General features: G+C 40.6%; 1 protein-coding gene across 14 annotated transcripts in view; it reads right to left on the bottom strand.

Moving 5' to 3' along the window:
• LOC129025937 (neuroligin-4, X-linked) overlaps positions 1-21,021 on the bottom strand; it is a 292,127-nt gene that overhangs the window by 11,580 nt on the left and 259,526 nt on the right. For all 14 annotated transcript variants that reach the window (XM_063661009.1, XM_063661012.1, XM_063661007.1 and 11 more), the window contains 2 exons: positions 14,067-14,252; positions 7,977-8,766 (listed from right to left, as the gene is read on the bottom strand). In XM_063661009.1, coding sequence (XP_063517079.1) covers positions 7,977-8,766; positions 14,067-14,252 — 976 coding nt within the window. The remainder of the gene's footprint in view (positions 1-7,976; positions 8,767-14,066; positions 14,253-21,021) is intronic.

Raw genomic sequence — 21,021 nt, 5'->3', positions numbered from 1 at the left:
AATACTCAATGCAAAGAAGTCCTTAAAAGACCTGATGGAGCTGAAAACCAAGGCACAAGAACTTCGTGACAAATGCACAAGGCTCAGCAGCTGATTTGATCAACTGGAAGAAAGGGTATCAGTGATGGAAGATCAAATGAATGAAATGAAGTGAGAAGAGAAGTTTAGAGAAAAAAGAATAAAAAGAAACAAACATAGTCTCCAAGAAATATGCGACTATGTGAAAAGACCAAATCTACGTCTGATTGGTGTACCTGAAAGTGATGGGGAGAATGGAACAAAGTTGGAAAACACCCTGTAGGATATTATCCAGGAGAACGTCCCCAATCTAGCAAGGCAGGCCAATATTCACATTCAGGAAACACAGAAAACGCCACAAAGATACTCCTTGAGAAGAGCAACTCCAAGACCCATAATTGTCAGATTCACCAAAGTTGAAATGAAGGAAAAAATGTTAAGGGCAGCCAGAGAGAAAGGTTGAGTTACTCACAAAAGGAAGACCATCAGACAAACAGCTGATCTCTCGGCAGGAACTCTACAAGCCAGAAAAGAGTGGGGGCCAATATTAAACATTCTTACAGAAAAGAATTTTCAACCCAGAATTTCATATCCAGCTAAATTAAGCTTCACAAGTGAAGGAGGAATAACATCCTTTACAGACAAGCAAACACTGAGAGATTTTGTCTCCACCAGGCCTGCCCTAAAAGAGCTCCTGAAGGAAGCACTAAACATGGAAAGGAACAACCAGTACCAGCCACTGCAAAAACATGCCAAATTGTAAAGACCATCAAGGCTAGGAAGAAACTGCATCAACTAATGAGCAAAATAACCAGCTAACATCCTAATGACAGGATCAAATTCACACATAACAATATTAACTTTAAATGTAAATGGGCTAAATGCTCCAATTAAAAGACACAGACTGGCAAATTGGATAAAGAGTCAAGACCCATCAGTGTGCTGTATTCAGGAAACCTAGCTCACGTACACAAACACACATAGGCTCAAAATAAAGGGATGGAGGAAGATCTACCAAGCAAATGGAGAACAAAAAAAAGGCAGGGGTTGCAATCCTAGTCTCTGATAAAACAGACTTTAAACCAACGAAGATCAAAAGAGACAAAGAAGGCCATTACATAATGGCAAAGGGATCAATGCAACAAGAAGAGTTAACTATCCTAAATATATATTCACCCAATAAAGGAGCACACAGATTCATAAAGCAAGTCCTTAGAGACGTAAAAAGAGTCTTAGACTCCAAGACAATAATAATGGGAGACTTTAACACCCCACTGTCAACATTAGACAGATCAATGAAACAGAAAGTTAACAAGGATATCCAGGAATTGAACTCAGCTCTGCACCAAGCAGACGTAATTGACATCTACAGAACTCTCCAATGCAAATCAACAGAATATATAATTATTTTCAGCACCACACCACACCTATTCCAAAATTGACCACATAGTGGGAAGTAAAGCTCTCCTCAGCAAAAGTAAAAGAACAGAAATTATAATAAACTGTCTCTCAGACCACAGTGCAATCAAACTAGAACTCAGGATTAAGAAACTCATTCAAAACTGCTTAACTACATGGAAACTGAACAGCCTGCTCCTGAATGACTACTGGGTACATAACAAAATGAATGCAGAAATAAAGATGTTCTTTGAAATCAATGAGAACAAAGACACAACATACCAGAATCTCTGGGACACATTCAAAGCAGTGTGTAGAGGGAAATTTATAGCACTAAATGCCCACAAGGAAAGCAGGAGAGATCTAAAATTGACATCCTACCATCACAATTAAAAGAACTAGAAAGCAAGAGCAAGCACATTCAAAAGCTAGCCGAAGGTAATAAAGAAATAAGATTAGAACAGAACTGAAGGGAATAAAGACACAAAAACCCCTTCAAAAAATCAATGAACCCAGGAGCTGGTTTTTTGAAAAGATCAACAAAATTGATAGACCGCTAACAAGACTAATAAAGAAGAAAAGAGAGAAAAATCAAACAGATGCAATAAAATATGATAAAGGGGATATCACCACTGATCCTACAGAAATACAAACTACCATCAGAGAATACTATAAACATCTCTATGCAAATAAACTACAAAACCTAGAAGAAATGGATAAATTCCTCCACACATATATCCTCCCGAGACTAAACCAGGAAGAAGTTGAATCTCTGAATAGACCAATAACAGGCTCTGAAATTGAGGCAATCATTAATAGCTTACCAACCAAAAAAAGTCCAGGACCAGATTGATTCACAGCCAAATTCTACCAGAGGTATGAGGAGGAGTTGATACCATTCCTTCTGAAACTATTCCAATCAATAGAAAAAGAGGGAATCCTCCCTAACTAATTTTATGAGGCCAGCATCAACCTGATACCAAAGCCTGGCAGAGACACCACCAAAAAAGAGAGTTTTACACCACTATCACTGATGAACATCGATGCAAAAGTCCTCAGTAAAATACTGGCAAACCAAATCCAGCAGCACATCAAAAACTTATCCACTATGATCAAGTGGGCTTCACCCCTGGGATGCAAGCCTGGTTCATCACACACAAATCAATAAATGTAATCCAGCATAAAAACAGAACCAATGACAAAAACCACAAAATTTTCACAAAATTCAATAACCTTTATGCTAAAAACTCTCAATAAATTAGGTATTGATGGACCACATCTCAAAATAATAACAGCTATCTATGACAAACACACAGCCAATATCATACTGAATGGGCAAAAACTTTGAAAACTGGCACAAGACAGGGATGCCCTCTCTCCCACTCCTATTCAACATAGTGTTGGAAGTTCTGGACAGGGCAATCAGGCAGGAGAAGGAAATAAAGGGCATTCAATTAGGAAAAGAGGAAGTCAAATTGTCCCTGTTTGCAGATGACATGATTGTATATCTAGAAAACCCCATTGTCTCAGCCCCGAATCTCCTTAAGCTGATAAGCAACTTCAGCAAAGTCTCAGGATACAAAATCAATGTGCCAAAGTCACAAGCATACTTATATACCAATAACAGACAGAGAGCCAAATCATGAATGAACTCCCATTCACAATTGCTTCAAAGAGAATAAAATACCTAGGAATCCAACTTACAAGGGACATGAAGGACCTCTTCGAGGAGAACTACAAACCACTGCTCAATGAAATGAAAGAGGATACAAACAAATGGAAGAATATTCCATGTTCATGGGTAGGAAGAATCAATATTCTGAAAATGGCCATACTGCCCAAGGTAATTTATAGATTCAATGCCATCCCCATCAAGCTACCAATGACTTTCTGCACAGAATTGGAAAAAACTACTTTAAAGTTCATATGGAACCAAAAAAGAGCCCGCATTGCCAAGTCAATTCTTAGCCAAAACAACAAAGATGGAGGCATCACGCTACCTGACTTCAAACTATACTACAAGGCTACAGTAACCAAAACAGCAGGGTACTGGTATCAAAACAGATATATAGACCAATGGGACAGAACAGAGCCCTCAGAAATAATGCCACATATCTACAACCATCTGATCTCTGACAAGCCTGACAAAAACAAGAAATGGGGAATGATTCCCTATTTAATAAATGTGCTGGGAAAACTGGCTAGCCATATGTAGAAAGCTGAAACTGGATCCCTTCCTTACACCTTATACAAAAATTAATTCAAGATGGATTAAAGACTTAAATGTTAGACCTAAAACCATAACAACCCTAAAAGAAAACGTAGGCAATACCATTCAGGACATAGGCATGTGCAAGGACTTCGTGTCTAAAACACCAAAAGCAATAGCAACACAAGCCAAAATTGTCAAATAGGATCTAATTAAACTAAAAAGCTTCTGCACAGCGAAAGAAACCACCATCAGAGTGAACAAGCAACCTACAGAATGGGAGAAAAATTTTGCAATCTACTCATCTGACAAATGGCTCATATCCAGAATCTATGATGAACTCAGACAAATTTACAAGAAAAAAACAAACAACCCCATCAAAAAGTGGGCAAAGGATATGAACAGACACTTCTCAAAAGAAGACATTTATGCAGCCAAAAGACGTGAAAAAATGCTCATCATCACTGGCCATCATAGAAATGCAAATCAAAACCACAATGAGATACGATCTCACACCATTTAGAATGGTGATCATTAAAAAGTCAGGAAACAACAGATGCTGGAGAGGATGTGGAGAGATAGGAACACTTCTACATTGTTGGTGGGATAGTAAACTAGTTCAACCATGTGGAAGTCAGTGTGGCGATTCCTCAAGGATCTAGAACTAGAAATACCATTTGACCCAGCCATCCCATTACTGGGTATATACCTAAAGGAACATGCTGCTATAAAGACACATGCACACATATGTTTATTGTGTCACTATACACAATAGCAGACTTGGAACCAACCCAAATGTCCAACAAGGATAGATTGGATTAAGAAAATACGGCACATACACAACATGGAATACTACGCAACCATAAAAAATGATGAGTTCATGTCCTTTGTAGGGACATGGATGAAGCTGGAAACCATCATTCTCAGCAAACTATCGCAAGGACAAAAAAATCAAACATCGTATGTTCTCACTCATACGTGGAAATTGAACAATGAGAACAGATGGACACAGGAAGGGAAACATCACACACCTCAGTCTGTTGTGGGGTAGGGGGAGGGGGGAGGGATAGCATTAGGAGATATAGCTAATGTTAAATCACAAGTTAATGGGTGCAGCACAACAATACTGCACATGTATATATATGAACAAACCTGCATGTTGTGCTCATGTACCCTAAAACTTAAAGTATAATATTAAAATATATATATATATGAAGTCTGACTCTAGCCTTCCCCTTAAGATAATCATATAAAGTTTATTTTCACATCATATAAGAAGGAAAAGAAAAAGCATATGGTTTTAATGGAAGTAAGTAAACACAGTGTTACATATAAACTCAGTAATATGTTTGGATGCCAATATAGTGAAGACTGAATGAGTATAGCCCTTTTGGGAAACTTCCTTGGAAGTCTTCAGGCTTCAAGACAAAAGAATTCTCTACAAGGGCAGACACCACCTATCTTCATGTTGTCACAAAACAGGGTGTGGCCTGGTCTTCACAGGTTATTAGAGATTGAATACAGCCTCCTCCTAAATTAAGTTATGCTGAAGTCCAACCCCCGTACCTCAGTATGTGAGCATATTTGGAAATAGGGTAACTGCAGATGTGATTATTTACATTAAGAGGACGTCATACTGGAGTAGGTGAGCTTCTAATGCACCTTGGCAGATGCTCGTATATGAGCACAGCCATGTGGAGATAGAGAAACACAGGGATGCCATAAGATGACAAAGACACAGAGTGGAGTTGTGCATCTGCAACTCAGGAATAGCAAAGATTGTGCATCTGCAATTCAGGAATGCCAAAGATTATGCTCAAATACCAGCAGCTAGGAAGCAGCAAAGAAATACTCCCCTACAGCTTTTGGAGAGAACTTGGCCCTGGGAGCACCTTTGTTGCTGGCTTCTGGACTTACAAGCTGTAAAATGATAAATTTTGTTGTCATATGACACACAGTTTTTCATGCTTTTTGTTTGTTTATTTTAAAGACAGGTTTCGCTATGTCACCCAGATGGGAGTGTAGTGGTGCAAACATAGCTCACTGCAGCCTTGGCCTCATGTGCTCAAGTGATCCTCCCACCTCAGCCTTCTGAGAAGCTGAGACTTCTCAGCTTTTGGCATATGCTACCATGCCCTGTTAATATTTTTCATTTGTTTTGTAGAGACAGACTCTCACTATGGTGCCCAGAGTGGTCTTAAACTCTTGACTTCCTTAGGCAATCCTCCGGCCTTGGCCTCCCAAAGTGCTGGGGTTACAGGTATAAGCCACTCTGCCTGGCATAGCCATACAGATTTTGGCACTCTGGTAACAGCAGCCCAAGCAAACTAATAAACAAGGTTTACTTAGAAAAAATTATGAATTTGATTTGAATCATTTCTTCATGCAGGAAAGAACCTTTCAGTGACAGACAAGCATCTCCATCAAGTGTTGGTCCCTCCTCTGTTCTCCTCTTGGTAGCCATTCTCAGACCAAATCTACAGAGTCTGATTTTTGAAAGTTGGTATCCAGATGATACATTTTCTACTTCCAAAACATGCCAACATGCCAAAAAAAAAAAAACAAACAAAAACAAAAAAACTATGTGCTCTGATCTTCTCAGAATTACTGTGCACAGCTCATGCACGGCAAGGCCACTGCAGTCTGAGAGCCTCATTCCCCATGGGAAGATTAACCCTCCTTAGGTGACATGCACATGTTGCTCTTTCATTCAGTTTAAAGAAACTCAGGGTGGATGACGGTAGCACACACAGGTAGAACAGAATGATACTCCATTGATTTCCATAGTTACATTATTACATTACATAGTTACATTATTAGACAGGAGAAAATTAAAAGATGCCACAATATTTGGAGCTATTTAGGATGCTTTTGGTTCTTTTCTCCCGTGATTTGAAGAGAATCACTCAGTAGAATATTGGCAGACTCTGTTGTATGTGTGTTTTTTGTATATTTTATATTTTCTACTATATTTAGGCCAATAAATGAGCTTTCCTGTGACATACTTGTGTGTGTATTTGTTTATATATGCATGCCATATAACAATATAATACATTGTTTTAACAATATAATAATATAATACAAATATCATATATTTTCCTTTGCTAACTCTGTGTCTCTAGCTATTTATACAGCAAAGGAAATACAAATATATATAGGTATATGTACATAAATTTGTACTTGTATATATTGTACACATATATTTGTAGTTGTGTTTGTATTTCTATATTATATATATTGTATATGCATATATAGTATATATATTAGTATTTGTATATGTTTATACACAGAAATATACTGGTATTTATGTGTATATATGTACAAATACAAATATATATGTAACATTATATATATATTATACATATGGGAATAGTTCTTTTTCTCTACATGTATGTTAAATATATATAGGAATATTTATTTATATTTCTCTATAAATATTATGACAATTGTTTGTATTCATATGGTCAGGCAATCTAAATTCCCCAAGTGGTAGCTCAGGTGACGTAGCAAAATCCTGTTTCTAACAAAATAAATTTTAAAATTAGCTGGGTATGGTGGCATTCACCTGTAGTCCCAGCTATTCAGAAGGGTGAGGAGGGAGGATCCGTTGAGACCAGGAGTTTGAGAACAGCTTGTGCAACATAGGAAACCCTGTCTCTACAAAAATCCATGCAAGGGCATGGTGGTGCATGTCTGTAGTCCCAGCTGCTTGAGATGCTGAGATGTGAGGATCAAATAAATCCATGAGTTCTAGGCCACAGTGAGCTATGCTTGCACCATTGCACTCCAGCCTAGACAACAGAGTGAGAACTTGTCTCTACAAAAAAATTAAAGAAATAAACATTAGCCAGGCATGGCAGTCACCTGTAATCCAAGCTACTCAGGAGGCTGAGGCAGGAGAATGCCTTGAGCCCAGGAGTTCAAAGCTGTAGTACGCTATGTTGTACCACTGCACACCAGCCTGTGCAACAGAGTGAGACTGTGTCTCTTCAACAACAGTAAGAACAGAAACAAAACTGATCAGCTGTTAACAGAACCGTTATATATGTGTAAGTCCTGCACCTGCAAGTAGGAACTCTAGAATTTCTAATGGGCAATTAGAAATCTAGTAAAAATCTGGTTTGCCACTAAAGTGTTTTACTCCTGAAACACTGGTAATAAAGAAAATTTGAGTTCTCACAGATGCTGGGGGAGAAGCTGCCTGTTATTGCTGTGTGTGTAAGCGTGTGTCTGTATGTGTATATGTGTGCATGCATGTGTGCTCCTGCACATGCTGGTAAAAGCAACACTTATACTGAGCAACCAAACAAGCGAAGAGGACAGTGATACCCCAACACGAAGACGAACGTACCCAGTTTTGGCGAAGTTCGTCCAGTAGGTCATCACCACGGCACTGAGCATGACGTCGTTCTTGGAAAAGTTACAACTGAAGAGCTCGGTGGGACCGATCATGGGGATGCCGAAGACATAGGGGACCTCATCACCATGGGCCGAATCCGCCCAGCTGGGCTTCATTTCGCTTTGGCAGTGATGATAGAAGGCATAGAAGTAGGTTGGGGAGCCGTACTGTGCGTGCAGGTCAGCGGTGGCCACGGCGGGGGCCACCCACTGGTGGTCAGTAAAGAGAGCCACCAGGGTTTTCCGCCGCGTCTCCGGATTTTCCTTATCGGCCCAGTCTGTGTACATGAACTTGATAGTCTCCCGCAAAGTGTCTTTCCCTTCAGGATAGCCGTAAAGGTTGTCCACGAAGTTGGACACAGAGAAGTCAAAGTCGTTGGGCGTCACACCGTCCTCGTTATCCACGATGCCGTCCACGAACTTCAAACCTTCCCCTTGGTTGACACCCAGCATGATGTCGTAGTTGAGGAACTCGCCTTGCTCCATCAGGATCTGGGGGTCGTCTGGGATGACGTCGCCGTCGATCACCGGCCCGAAGGCTATGTGATAGGTGGCCGGGGTGATGGTCTGCTGGATGAGCTCCTTGTAGTTCTTGTTCCGCAGGCACTCTACCATGTCCGTGGTGTCCAGCATGTTGCAGCCGACCTTGTCTGCCAATATCCGAGTGTACTTGGCCGGCTGGTAGTTCACTGCCCAGCTGGACAGGGCGGTGCCGCTCTGAATGATGGCCTTCTGGAAGAGACCTGCAGGTGCAAAATTGTGGACATGCAAATGAAAACCCGCAGGACAGAAACACAGCTTTTACTGAGTAATGAAGGCTGTGATTGTCTCGCAAGCATGTGAATTTCTGGATGTAGTAGCATTCATCTCTGTCAGAGGGCTCTCTTAACCGTGTTCATTTTGATTCCCTCCCCCTGAACATTCATTTTAGGGAATGTTATTCTACACACACACACACACACACACACACACGAGTTTAAGGAAATGAAACCACACTGAGGCTTTTCATGCACCAGTAAAATACATGTGATTTCTTTTTTTCTTCCACAATTTAGTGTTATTTTTGCTTCCTTGCCTCCAGATGCCATATATAAAAACTGCAACAGCAACTGCATTCCCCATTTCCAAGAGGGAAAATAAACAAACAAAAAAACAGGCCTTAAGCTAGTAAAAGGTCAAAGGCTATCTTGTCTCACAAACAAATCCAGGTGTCTCTTCATTATGGGAAAAAATAAATCCAGTTGAATGAATTTCAGAGTGCTAATTTAGGAATGCATTTCTACTCTGAATCTAATGAAGATATTACGGTTTGGGAATTAAAGTAAATGCATTAGCTTAGCTACACCAAATCCTCAACTGGGTACCCAAATAACAAGTATTTTTTAAGTCATTTTCTTCAAAATGATATCCACTGGTAACTCAGAGATTTTTTTTTTTTATTTTGTTGCTGTTTGTTTGTTTGTTTTGCCACATAGGAAAAATTCTCCACCTGGTGAGAAACTTGAAAAAGCATGGGCTATTTTAGGAGTAAAATTCTGTGTAGCTTAAAATTCTCCATCAGCTCAGTCTACTACATGAATGTCCAGAAGTATAAAATCTGTATTTTTAATCATGACAGGACAAGAGATGGAAGGCTGTAAAAATCACAGCATTCAATTTATGATCACTTCTTGACATTTCTGTAAATCCCAGCCTGAGTCAGGCGCTAAAGAATAAAGCATTCAGCTGTAAGTCCAGATGCCCTGTCGATTTTTAATGTCATGGAAGTAATCAAATATGAGGAAAATATGATTGTCATCAGGAAGATGTGATTTTTAAAGACTAAAGGATTGCCCAAAGATGACACATAGGACTGCAACTTGAAACCAATATGGTTTTAACCATTATGTCATCAAAACCATCTTGGAAACATTTCTGTCAGAAACGTGCAAGTATTGACTTGAGTACTTGGCTCTGAAGATTATTTTAAAATGTCCAAAAGAAAAAAATGTCAATATGTAATCTGTTGGATATTTTCATTAGTTAAAACATTCAGAATTAGAAAAAAATGCTCTGAGCTGTTTCTTTCCTACCTTTCTTATAACTTCTGGCAATAATCTAGATAGCAGCCTATGTGCGTGACACACATATATACATATATACACACACACATATATATATATATATGTAACATATAAAACAGTTATTTGTATGTTAGGGAAGTAACATAACTCCTGATGACACTAAAAAACTTGGATAATGAAAAAAAATCACCCATAAGTCAAACATTAAAGCACAATTCACCTTAGCATAATGAGTATGTTAGGAATTAACATAATTCTTTCTTACATCATTCTCTCCCATTCAAACATTGTTTTGAATAGCAATAGCTGAGCCCAATATTTATATACTTGTCCGCACTGTGTTTTTCCAGCTGTTGAATATCTTAGGTAAATTATTATTCTTTTGAGTTAATACATATGGTTTCTAATAACTTTCATCTCCTTTTGATCTTGTAGCTTTTTCATTTCATTCTTTGCTATGATAATAATACTGGGGTGAATACCTTCATAAAACTATCTCTTTCCACATGTACTTTGCCTTCATTAGACTAGAATTGCTAATGCCAACAATTTGGGTATTTTTATCTTTATCTTTATTTCAGACAGGGTGTCTCTCTGCTACCCAGGCTGGAGTGCAGTGGCATCATCTTGGCTTGCTGCACCCTCTGCCATCCAGGCCCAACTGATCCTCCCACCTCAACCTCCCAAGTAGCTGGGACTACAGGTGTGCACCACCACACCTGGCTAATTTTTGTAATGTTTTGTAGATATGAGGTTTTGCTTTGTTGCCTGGGCTGTTCTTGAATTCCTGGACTCGAGCAATCCTCACAACTCAGCCTCCCAAAGTACTGGGATGATAGGCAGGAGCCACAGTGCCAGGCTCACATTTTTCATAATTCTTGATAATGCTGATGGGCTGTTTAGAAGCACTGCCTTGCAGAAATGACCAACAAAAGATATTTTTGCAGCAAATAATAACTTTCAACCTGTTGACTTAAATAATTAACACTTTCCTCTAATTAGTGTGGCTTATATGTGTTTCATTACTCCTGAAGTTGGTTCTGACTGCTTTCTAAATCTGCAACTGTCATATCAACTGAGAAATGTGAATATCTATGTATTTTCAAAAATGCCATAGAAATCTCTATGCCAAATGGTTCATCAGATTATTCACTGTTCCTGTTTTTAAAATGAAGTTACTACAAATATGAGCCTTTCCTCTTCCCTGTTATTAGCACTACTAGTTTGAGGTCAAAGGTCATTTGGTCTCCTGGGCAAAACATTATGAACTACGAACTCAAGGAATTCAGAGGTTGGAGGATTTTAGGAAATCCTCGTCTGTCCTATCTTGCTAAAGCAGACACTGAGGAGCACAGTGATCTAGAACTTGTTGAGATGGTGCAGGAAGTGAAGAAAGTCCTGCAGTTACTTTAAAGAAAGGTATTTTAAAATTTTATTTCTTTATGTTCAGACAGGGCCCCTCTCTGCCACCCAGGTTGGAGTGCAGTGACACCTTCAGAGCTCACTGCAGCCTTGACCTCCCTGGCTCAAGTGATCCTCCCTCCTCAGCCTCCCAAGCAACTGAGACCACAGGCGTGCACCACCAGCCCCAGCTGGTTTTTATTTATTTATTTTTGTATAAATGTGGTCTCACTAAGTTGCCCAGGCTGGTCTCAAACTCCTGGGCTCAAGCCATACTCCCTCCTCAGCTTCCCAAACTGCTGGGATAACAGGCATAAGCCACCTTACCCAGCTGACAACTTTAATAAATAACAATTCCAGAGGCTGAGGCAGGCGGATCACTTCAGGTCAGGAAGTTTGAGAGCAGCCTGGCCAATATGGTAAAACACCATCTCTACTAAAAATACAAAAATTAGCTGGGCGTGGTGATGGGCACCTGTAAGCCCAGCTACTTGGGAAGCTGAGGCAGGACAATCACTTTAAAACTGGGAGACAGAGGTTGACATGAGCCAAGATTGTGCCACTGCACTCCTGCCTGAGTGACAGAGTGAGACTCCATTTCAAAAAAAAAAAAAAAAAGAAAAAGAAAAATTCCATTAAGATCTTGAGTACTTCAGATGTAAACGGTCCAGTCAGTGTGGTGCCGTTCTGAAGCCTACCAATGACACAGAACATATTACAATGCTGTGTTGATGACACAGATGGCTATTATGAATATTCATTTGTACCTGGCCAGGTAACAGAGGGCTGGATCTGTTTTGCAGATTTTCCTGCTTTCTCCTTTTAGGCCACAGCCAAGAATTTGTGATCCAGCTTCCAGAACCAATTGCCTCAAATTCCTGTGGACTCCTCTTTGAAGTCTCATCTGATACTGCAGAGAGCCTCCCTCATGTATTAGCAGTAGGGAACTGCATTGAGTGAGCCTCAGGTGCTCTGGCAGGGCTCAGGTGTGTGGCTGTCTATGCTGACCACCACTTAGGCAGCATAAGTAACTACTTCTTAGGGGCCCAAGTGCACATCTGGTTAGGTATGGTTGCCTATGCTAACTACCATGTACAAGTGCATGTCTGATTGAGGTAACATGATGTGCATGTGTTTCTGCGGTTTCCCCTTTCTCTGTTTTGCCAACAGCCCCTTTTTCCAGGTTATTAGCAGGGCCCCAGGGAGGGTTTGGAGCTCCCACGGGGACAACTAGAGGACCTCATGCTGACTGGCCCAGCAAGGAGATTCTTCCTAAAACTGAGTGTGTGAGAGAGAGATATAAAACAAACTGTGGACACTTCCAAGTGCCTCATGCTGAACTGACCAGTAAGGTGGTCCTTTGCTGAAAGTCATATTTGCAGGAGAGGAAGAAAGGGAGAGAGACAGAGGGAGAAAAAGGGACACACAGAGAAAGAAATAAAGGGAGAGAGACAGAGTGTGAAGTGGGGAAGTGAGACAGGAAGAGAGACAGTGAGGAAGAGAGTGGGGAACCAGAGAGGGAGAGAGAGGAAGAGGGACAAAGAGAGAAGGGGAGAAAGGGAGAAAGAGGTGAGAAGATAGTGTGAGGGAGAGGGAGATCAAGGAAAGACAGTGGAAGGAGGTGAGAAAGGAAGGGCGAGAGACAGAGGAAAACAGAGAGAGGGACAGAGAGAAAGTGAGAGGACATAGAAAGGGAGAGACAGGAAGAGAGAGGGAAAGAGGAGAGTGAAAGGGGGAGAGTGAGAGAGGGAGGGAGACAGTCAGGGAGAGAGACACTATTCCTATGGGTAGAATCTACTTTATGAATGCACCAGCCATGTTTCTAGTGTTTCCAGAAGATTTAAAGAATTAATGTGAATTAGAGAAGTGACTTTTAAAGAAACTTGTGGCTAAAAGCCCAGTTGATTACAAAATCTATAAATCTGCAATATTGACATACTGTTTCTCTTCCTTATTGATGTACTGTCTCTCTTCCATATTACTGTTACCAAATTGTAGCTAGAAGTTAATAAAATTTCAAGTGATCAAATACAGTGAGAATGTCAGAAGAAACAATAGTGTCCGCCCTTCTAAAGCAGTTATTTTGTCCCAATCATTGTAACTGACACCTAATTGTCACACATTTAAATTAGGAGATATTGCTGACCAAGCATGGTGGCTCAATTCTGTCATCTCAGCAGTCTGAGAGGCCAAAGGAGGAGGATCACTTGAGGCTAGGAGTTTGAGACCAGCCTGAGCAAACATAGCAAGACCACTTCTCTATAAAAATTAAAATTTAACCATTAGTCCCAGGGTATTCAGCAGATTGAGATGGGAGAAGGCTTAAGCTCAGGAGTTGGAGGCTGCAGTGAGCTATGATCATGCCACTGCACTCCAGCCTGAGTGACAGAGCAAATGGAAAAAAAAACTGAGTTAAAATGTATGAAGATGGGTTCATTTTGTCTTTTAGGCATTTTCTGTTGCAATTTGCATGGTGACTTCTGGCAACCTGGACATGAATCTTAGCTATGAACTCTGACTATTCATTTCTTGGTTCAGGGCATTTGCCAGCCCACCGACCCTGGCGACACCATTATTACCTTCTGAGTAGTGGGACAGGGTCAACAGGCTGACACAGGAGGCCCCAGCCCCCGAGCCAAAGATAGTCACTCTCTTGGCGTCCCCGCCAAAGGCTCCCACATTCTCCTCAATCCACCGCAGTGCTTGAATCTGATCCAGGAGCCCATAGTTGCCTTTTGCTGCCTGGTCACCGGTACTTAAAAACCCTACAGAAGGACACAGGACATTTTTGTTGGTCAAAAAAAAAATGCATACACAATCCCCGCCATTTGAAAAGTTATCTCGTAGCTTGCCTTCTTCGTTCTCTCTCTCCACAACCCTCTCCCACACAGATTAGAGGAAAAACTGGAGAAATTTTTTTGTGGCAGAAATAATTACACAGATAATAGTTGTTGTTTAGGTTGACATTATGATACCATGTCATCTTTAGGTATATATGACTAATGTAGAAGGCAAAATAAATCTAAAATGTTAGTGGAAATTATACGAGATTAGAGAAAAAACTGGAGAACAAATTTTTGGCAGAAATAATTATACAAATAATGATTATTGTTTACATTCACATTATGATACTATGTCATCTTTGGGTATATATGTGGCTAAAGTAGAAGGAAAAATGAATCTAGAATGTTAGTGGAAATTACAGGAAATTAGAGAAAAAAACTAGAGAAAATTTTTTGTGGCAGAAATAATTACATAAAAAATGATTATTGTTTAGGTTGACATGATGATACCTTGTCATCTTTGAGTACATATGTGGCCAATAGACGAGAAAATGAATCTAAAATATTAATAATATGAAGCAATCCCAGAAGTCATTGTAAATTTTACTAGGTTCAAGGTACCATTTCTGTGCACGATTTTTTTTTAAACACAACAGACTCCTACAATAAATTATGTACTAAATATCCCTTCAAATGAGTTAATGACGTAGATCTTCAAAAAAAGAAATTGTATGTAAGGGACAAATATTACAGTTGGGTATTTGGGGAAGGTTTTTTTTGTTGTTGTTGTTGTTTTACCATTTTCACATCCTTAGCTGAGCATTTCTCCCAAGCAAAGTCTGATGCCTTTTATGAACAACAGTGTCACATAAGGGAGGGGCTTGTTTGTATGATGACAGACTGCTTTAAGCCCTAAAATAACACAAATCCAAACCAACTCCTTCAAAGCATATTCCTAACCAAAGTTGACAGCATTCCAATGAGCAACTGAGTGTTGGCTTCTACTTTTAAAACAAAAAGAGTAGAGGATGAGGCTGCATACCAGTAGAGTTTACCAGGTTTTCTTCCATTAGGTTTCGTGAACAATTGGAAAAGTGCCCTGAGCTCATTTCCAAATGAAGAAATGGCCAGGCTTCAAAGAAAGTCATAAGATTTTTTTTTTTCCTACAATGACAATAAATTCCAAGCCTAAATCTGGAGTCACTATTGCCTGCAGCTTCAAAGAGAGGCAGTATTGCAACTGCAAGGTTGGTCTTACTTAAGACACATCCTACCAATGTGATTTCTTTAAAGTTCAGAGAAACTTGATGTGAGATTAGCTGTGATTAGTGGGTATGTTCAGACATTATGCTAGCCCCCCACCATTTAATTAGTGATTACTAATTAGTGCTTCATGCCAAAAATGTTCTGCAACACCTGTCTCCATCACTAAATCTTTGACACAGTTTGTTCATAAAGAGCATCAGGCTTTGCCTGGGAGAAGAAAATCCTTTTATTCAGAGTACATATGACAATGATGAATAACGCCAGTGTGGGTGCCCTCTAATACCACAGGACAATGCTTTCTTCCCCTATTAAAGAGAGAGGTAATTAATTTTTAAGGCATGAGTAGTTTTCTAACAGAACGATTCTGTCTTCAGCACATATTTTCTTAACTCACTGTTCTCTCTTTCTCAATTCTGCAGAATTATCTGTTGACTTATTTTGTTTCTGCAGAGGAGCGTGAAGATTTTCAACATGCCATGAATCACTGGCCTTTCTTCCACCACAATCCCTTCCTCCCTCACAAAACAAGAGTGTTGTAACCTTTCCAATAGCAGGCTAATGAATATCCCTTGCTTTCAAAAATCTTAGTTCTTCAAACAGCATCCTACTGGATGGATTGATCTTTGAGGTTCAGAATTTCCTCCAGATATTCTGTAAGCTGGCCAAGGGAAATGGCAGTGCTTGCATCTCTGAAGTTTAACAAATGAATGTGGTGTTTTGAAGCTGGTGTTTTCATAGTTTCTGCATTGAAATTTTCATTTACTGCAACATCCAGGGATTATTAATTTTCTTTTTAAATTTAAACTGTCAACAAGTGGGAGTGCCTGTTTCAGGTACAAAATGAATTAAACAATTTTACACTCTTTACAAGAGTATACTCCTTTCAGTTACAGTTGCAAAACTTAAGAAAATTATGACAGTGAAAGAGATCTGACCTAACCAACACCATCTTGCCTTTCACCACCATACTGCAATGATCACTGCTGAGCATAGGGCAAGCTAAATTTGGGGGAAATTGAACTTATAGTTTAAATGATAATAACCCTTCTTAAAACTAAACCACCTTTGTAAAACTAATGAAAGACCAGCAGGTTAGAAAAATGAGAGATGCCTGAATTTTGCTAAGATGTTGGATTAGTTAGATGATTACCAACCATTATCTGAGAGGTTGCTAGGTGGACATCCTGGGTCGAGTGGGGACTTGGAGAACTTTTCTGTCTTACAAGAGAATTGTAAAACACACCAATAAGAACTCTTTAGCTAGGATTATAAAATGCACCAATCAACACTCTGTAGTTAGTAAGGGGATTGTAAAATGCATGAATCAGTGCTCTGTAAAAACACCAATCAGCACTCTGTAGCTAGCAAGAGGATTGTAAAATGCACCAATCAGCACTCTGTAAAATGCACAAATCTGCACTCTGTAAAATGCACTAAACAGTAGGAACCTAAAAGTAGTCAATCGCAAGGAGGATTGTAAAAAGGGCATTCTGATAGGACAGACACAGAACATGGGATGGGACAAATAAGAAATTAAAAGTTGGCCAACTTAGCCAGCAGCGGCAACCCACTAGAGTCCCCTTCCATTCTGTGGAAGCTTTGTTCTTTCACTCTTCACAATAAATCTTGCTGCTGATCACTCTTTGAGTCCATGACATCTTTAGGAGCTGTAACACTCACAGCGAAGGTCCACAGCTTCATTCATGAAGTCAGCAAGACCATGAACCCACTGGCAGGAACCAACTCTGGACACATATAGTGGTTCATCCAGGATATTGCCATGTGGTGAGTACCGCTGGACCCTTTTCACTTGCTATCCTGTCCTATTTTGCCTTAGAATTCGGGGACTAAATACCAGGCACCTGTCGACCAGTTAAAAGCAACTAGCGTGGCTGCTGGACTAAAGACACAGGTGTCAGGCTTTCTGGGAAAGGGCTCTCTAACAACCTCTGAATCTTTAGAGTTGGGAGCATTGGTTTGCCTGGAACCAGCTTCCACTTTTCCTGCATTTCTTGGCTGAGCCAAGGGTTGACAAAGACAAAAGTCATTCAGCTCCAGGGTCCCAATTAAAAGTTGGTTGACCCTGCAGCCATGAGCAGAACTCTCAAAGTTATATTGCACAAGCGAGACTTGCCCATCTATCCTATCTATCCTGACCCTTGCCTTCTGGGTCCTAACACCTGTAAGACAACCCTTCCTACTGCCTGTCTTCTCTGAAGGTAGCCCTGTTTCTAAAAACCACTCCGTGTCCCTGGTGATCTTCTAGTATCTCCTATAAATGATTTCTAGTACAAATTGTGGGACTCTGTTCCTTCTTTAGGCACACAGGCTCACCTATCAGGAAAACATAGTTTTCACCTGAAGCTCTGTTGGTAGGGGGACGATCTGGAACTTATCAACCCTCCTCAGACTAGCAGGTCTAACAGAGGCTATTCCTGAAGCTAGGATATGGGGAGCCTCAGAAATTATATCCTTCCTATTCATATGACGAGAAGTGAGGACAAAAGACGTCACACTTCCAACCCTGGAGATCCCTTCCCTCCCTCAGGGTATGGCCCTCCACTCCATTTTGAGGCATATCATCTTTATAGGAAAAGGGTAAGGTCCCAATACTAAGAGGAGAATGCTTAGGACTCTTACAGATTTTCAAGAATATATCGCTAAGGGCCACTAAATCTGATGTTTCTCAGTCCTCTTTGTGGTCTAAAAGGAAAGGCAAGGGTGCAGGTTTTCAAGAATGTGTTGGTAAGCACCACTAAATCTGACCTTTATTTGTCCTTCTTGTGATCTGGGAGGAAAACTAGTGTTTCTGCTGCTGCTTTGGTGAGCAAAACTATTCTGAACATCAGGGTCCAGGGACTATTGCAGGTTCTTGGGCAAGGAAAAAAGCAAACCAAAACCATATTTGTTTTTTTCTTTCAGATGGGAATCACTCAGGCATCAACAAGCTCACCCTTGAAATATATCCTAAGCCATTGGGAACAATTTGATCTGCAAACCCTGAAAAAGAAGTGGCTTATTTTTTTTCTGCACTATGGCTTGGCCTCAATATTCTCTCTCTGATGGGAAGAATGACCACCTGAGGGAAGTATGAATTAGAATACCATACTGCACTTTGACCTGTAAGAGGGAAGCCAAATGGAGTGAAATATCTTATGTGCAAGCTTTCTTTTCATTGAAGGATAATCCACAACTAGGCAAAGCTTGAAATTTACATTCCACAGAAGGACCTCTCTGCTTAGCTTCATATCCTACCATCTGTACAGCTCCTCTTCCTATCAGTAATAAGCCTCCTCTAGTCTCCCCCACCCAGAAGGGGAATAAGCAAATAAATCTCCAAGGAACCAGAAACACCCTCAGGCTATTGCTTATGTCCCCTTCAAGCTGTCGGGGGAGGGGAATTTGGCCAAACCCAGGTACAAGTCCCCTTCTCCCTCTCTGATTTAAAGCAGATAAAGTAGACCTGGGGAAGTTTTCAGATAATCCTGAATAGGTATATAGATGTCCTACATGGTCTAGGGCAAATCTTTGACTTCACTTGGAGAGATATCATGCTATTGTTAGATCAAACCATGGCCTTTAATGAAAACAATATGGCTTTAGCTGTAGCCAGAGTGTCTGGAGATCTGGTATCTTAATTAAGTAAATGATAGAATAACAGCCAAAGAAAGGGAAAAATTCTCTACCAGTCAGCAAGCCGTACCCCATATGGATCCCCACTGGGATCTAGACTCAGATCGTGGGGACTGGAGTCACAAACATCTGTTGACCTGTGTTCTAGAAGGACTAAGGAGAATAGGAAAAAGCCCATGAATTAATCAATGATGTCCACCACAACTCAGGGAAAGGAAAATAATCCTACTGCCTTCCTTGAGTGGCTACAAGAGGCCTTAAGAAAATATATTCCCCTGTCAGCCAATTCCCTTGAGGGCCAATTGATCCTAAAACATAAGTTTATTATCCAATCAGCTGCAGATATCAGGAGAAAACTCCAAAAGTGAGCTCTGGGCCCTGAACAAAATCCGGAGGCATTATTAAACCTGGCAACCTTGGTGTTCTATAATAGGGACCAAGAGGAATAGGCCCAAAAGGAAAAGTGAGATCAGAGAAAGGCCACAGCCTTAGTCATGGCTCTCAGTCAATAAACCTTGGTGGTTCAGAGAGGACAGAAAATGGAGCAGGCCAATTACCTCGTAGGGCTTGTTATTAGTGTGGTTTTCAAGGACACCTTAAAAAAGATTGTCCAGTGAGAAACAAGCCACCCCCTTGCCCATGTCTACTATGCCAAGGCTATCATTGGAAAGCACACTGCCCCAGAGGACAAAGATTTTTGGGAACAGCAGTCCCCAACCAGATGATCCAACGGCAGGACTGAGGGTGCATGTGGAAAGCACCAGCTCATTTTATCACCTTCACTGAGCCCCAGGTACATTTAACCATTGAGGACCAGGAAATTGAGTTCCTCCTGGACATGGATGGGGCCTTCTCAGTGTTAATCTCCTGCCATGGATGGCTGCCCTGAAGGTCTGTTACCATCTGAGGAATCCAGGGGCAGTCTGTACCCAGGTATTTCTCCCACCTCCTCAGTTGTAATTGGGAGACTTTGCTCTTTTCACATGCCTTTCTTATTATGCCTCAAAGTCCCACACCCTTATTAGGGAGGGATATATTAGCCAAAGCTGGAACAATTATCTATATGAATATGGGGAACAAGTCACTCATCTGTTGTCCCCTGCTTGAGGAGGGAATCAACCCTGAAGTCTGGGCATTGTAAGGGCAGTTTGGAAGGGCAGAAAATGTTGGCCCAGTCCAAATCAGACTGAAAGACCCCACCAATTTTCCTTATCAAAGTCAATTTCCCTTAAGGCCGGAAGCTCATAAACAATTACAGGATATTGTTAGACATTTTAAAGCTCAAGACTTAGTAAGAAAATGCAGCAGTCCCTACAACACTCCAATTCTAGGAGTACAAAAACTGAATGGTTAGTTGAGACTAGTACAAGATCTTAGACTCATCAATGAGGCAGAAATTCATCTATATCCAGGTGTACCCAACCCGTATACCTCTACACTCTCAACAGAGGAAGAAGAATGGTTCACTGTTCTGGACCTCAAGGATGTCTTCTTCTCCATTCCCCTACACTCTAACTCCTAGTTTCTCTTTACCTTTGAGGATCCCACAGACCACACATACAACTTACATGGACGATCTTGCCTCAAGCATTTAAAGATAGCCCTCATCTCTTTGGTCAGGCACCATTCCAGATCTAGGTCACTTCTCAAGTCTAGGTACACTGCTCCTTCAGAATGTGGATGATTTACTTTTGGCTACAAGTTTGGAAGCCTCATGCCAGCAGTCTACTATAGATCTCTTGAATTTTCTAGCTAATCAAGTGCAAAAGGCATCTAATCAAAGGCCCAGCTCTGCCTACAACAAGTCAAATATCTAGGCCTAATCTTAATCAGAGGAACCCTCAGCAAAGAA

The sequence above is a fragment of the Pongo pygmaeus genome, chromosome Y, assembly GCF_028885625.2.
Source record: "Pongo pygmaeus isolate AG05252 chromosome Y, NHGRI_mPonPyg2-v2.0_pri, whole genome shotgun sequence".
NCBI classification, from domain to species: Eukaryota; Metazoa; Chordata; class Mammalia; order Primates; family Hominidae; genus Pongo; species Pongo pygmaeus.
The sequence above is the reverse complement of the archived record's forward strand: the minus strand, read 5'-3'. Positions and strand labels throughout refer to the sequence as shown.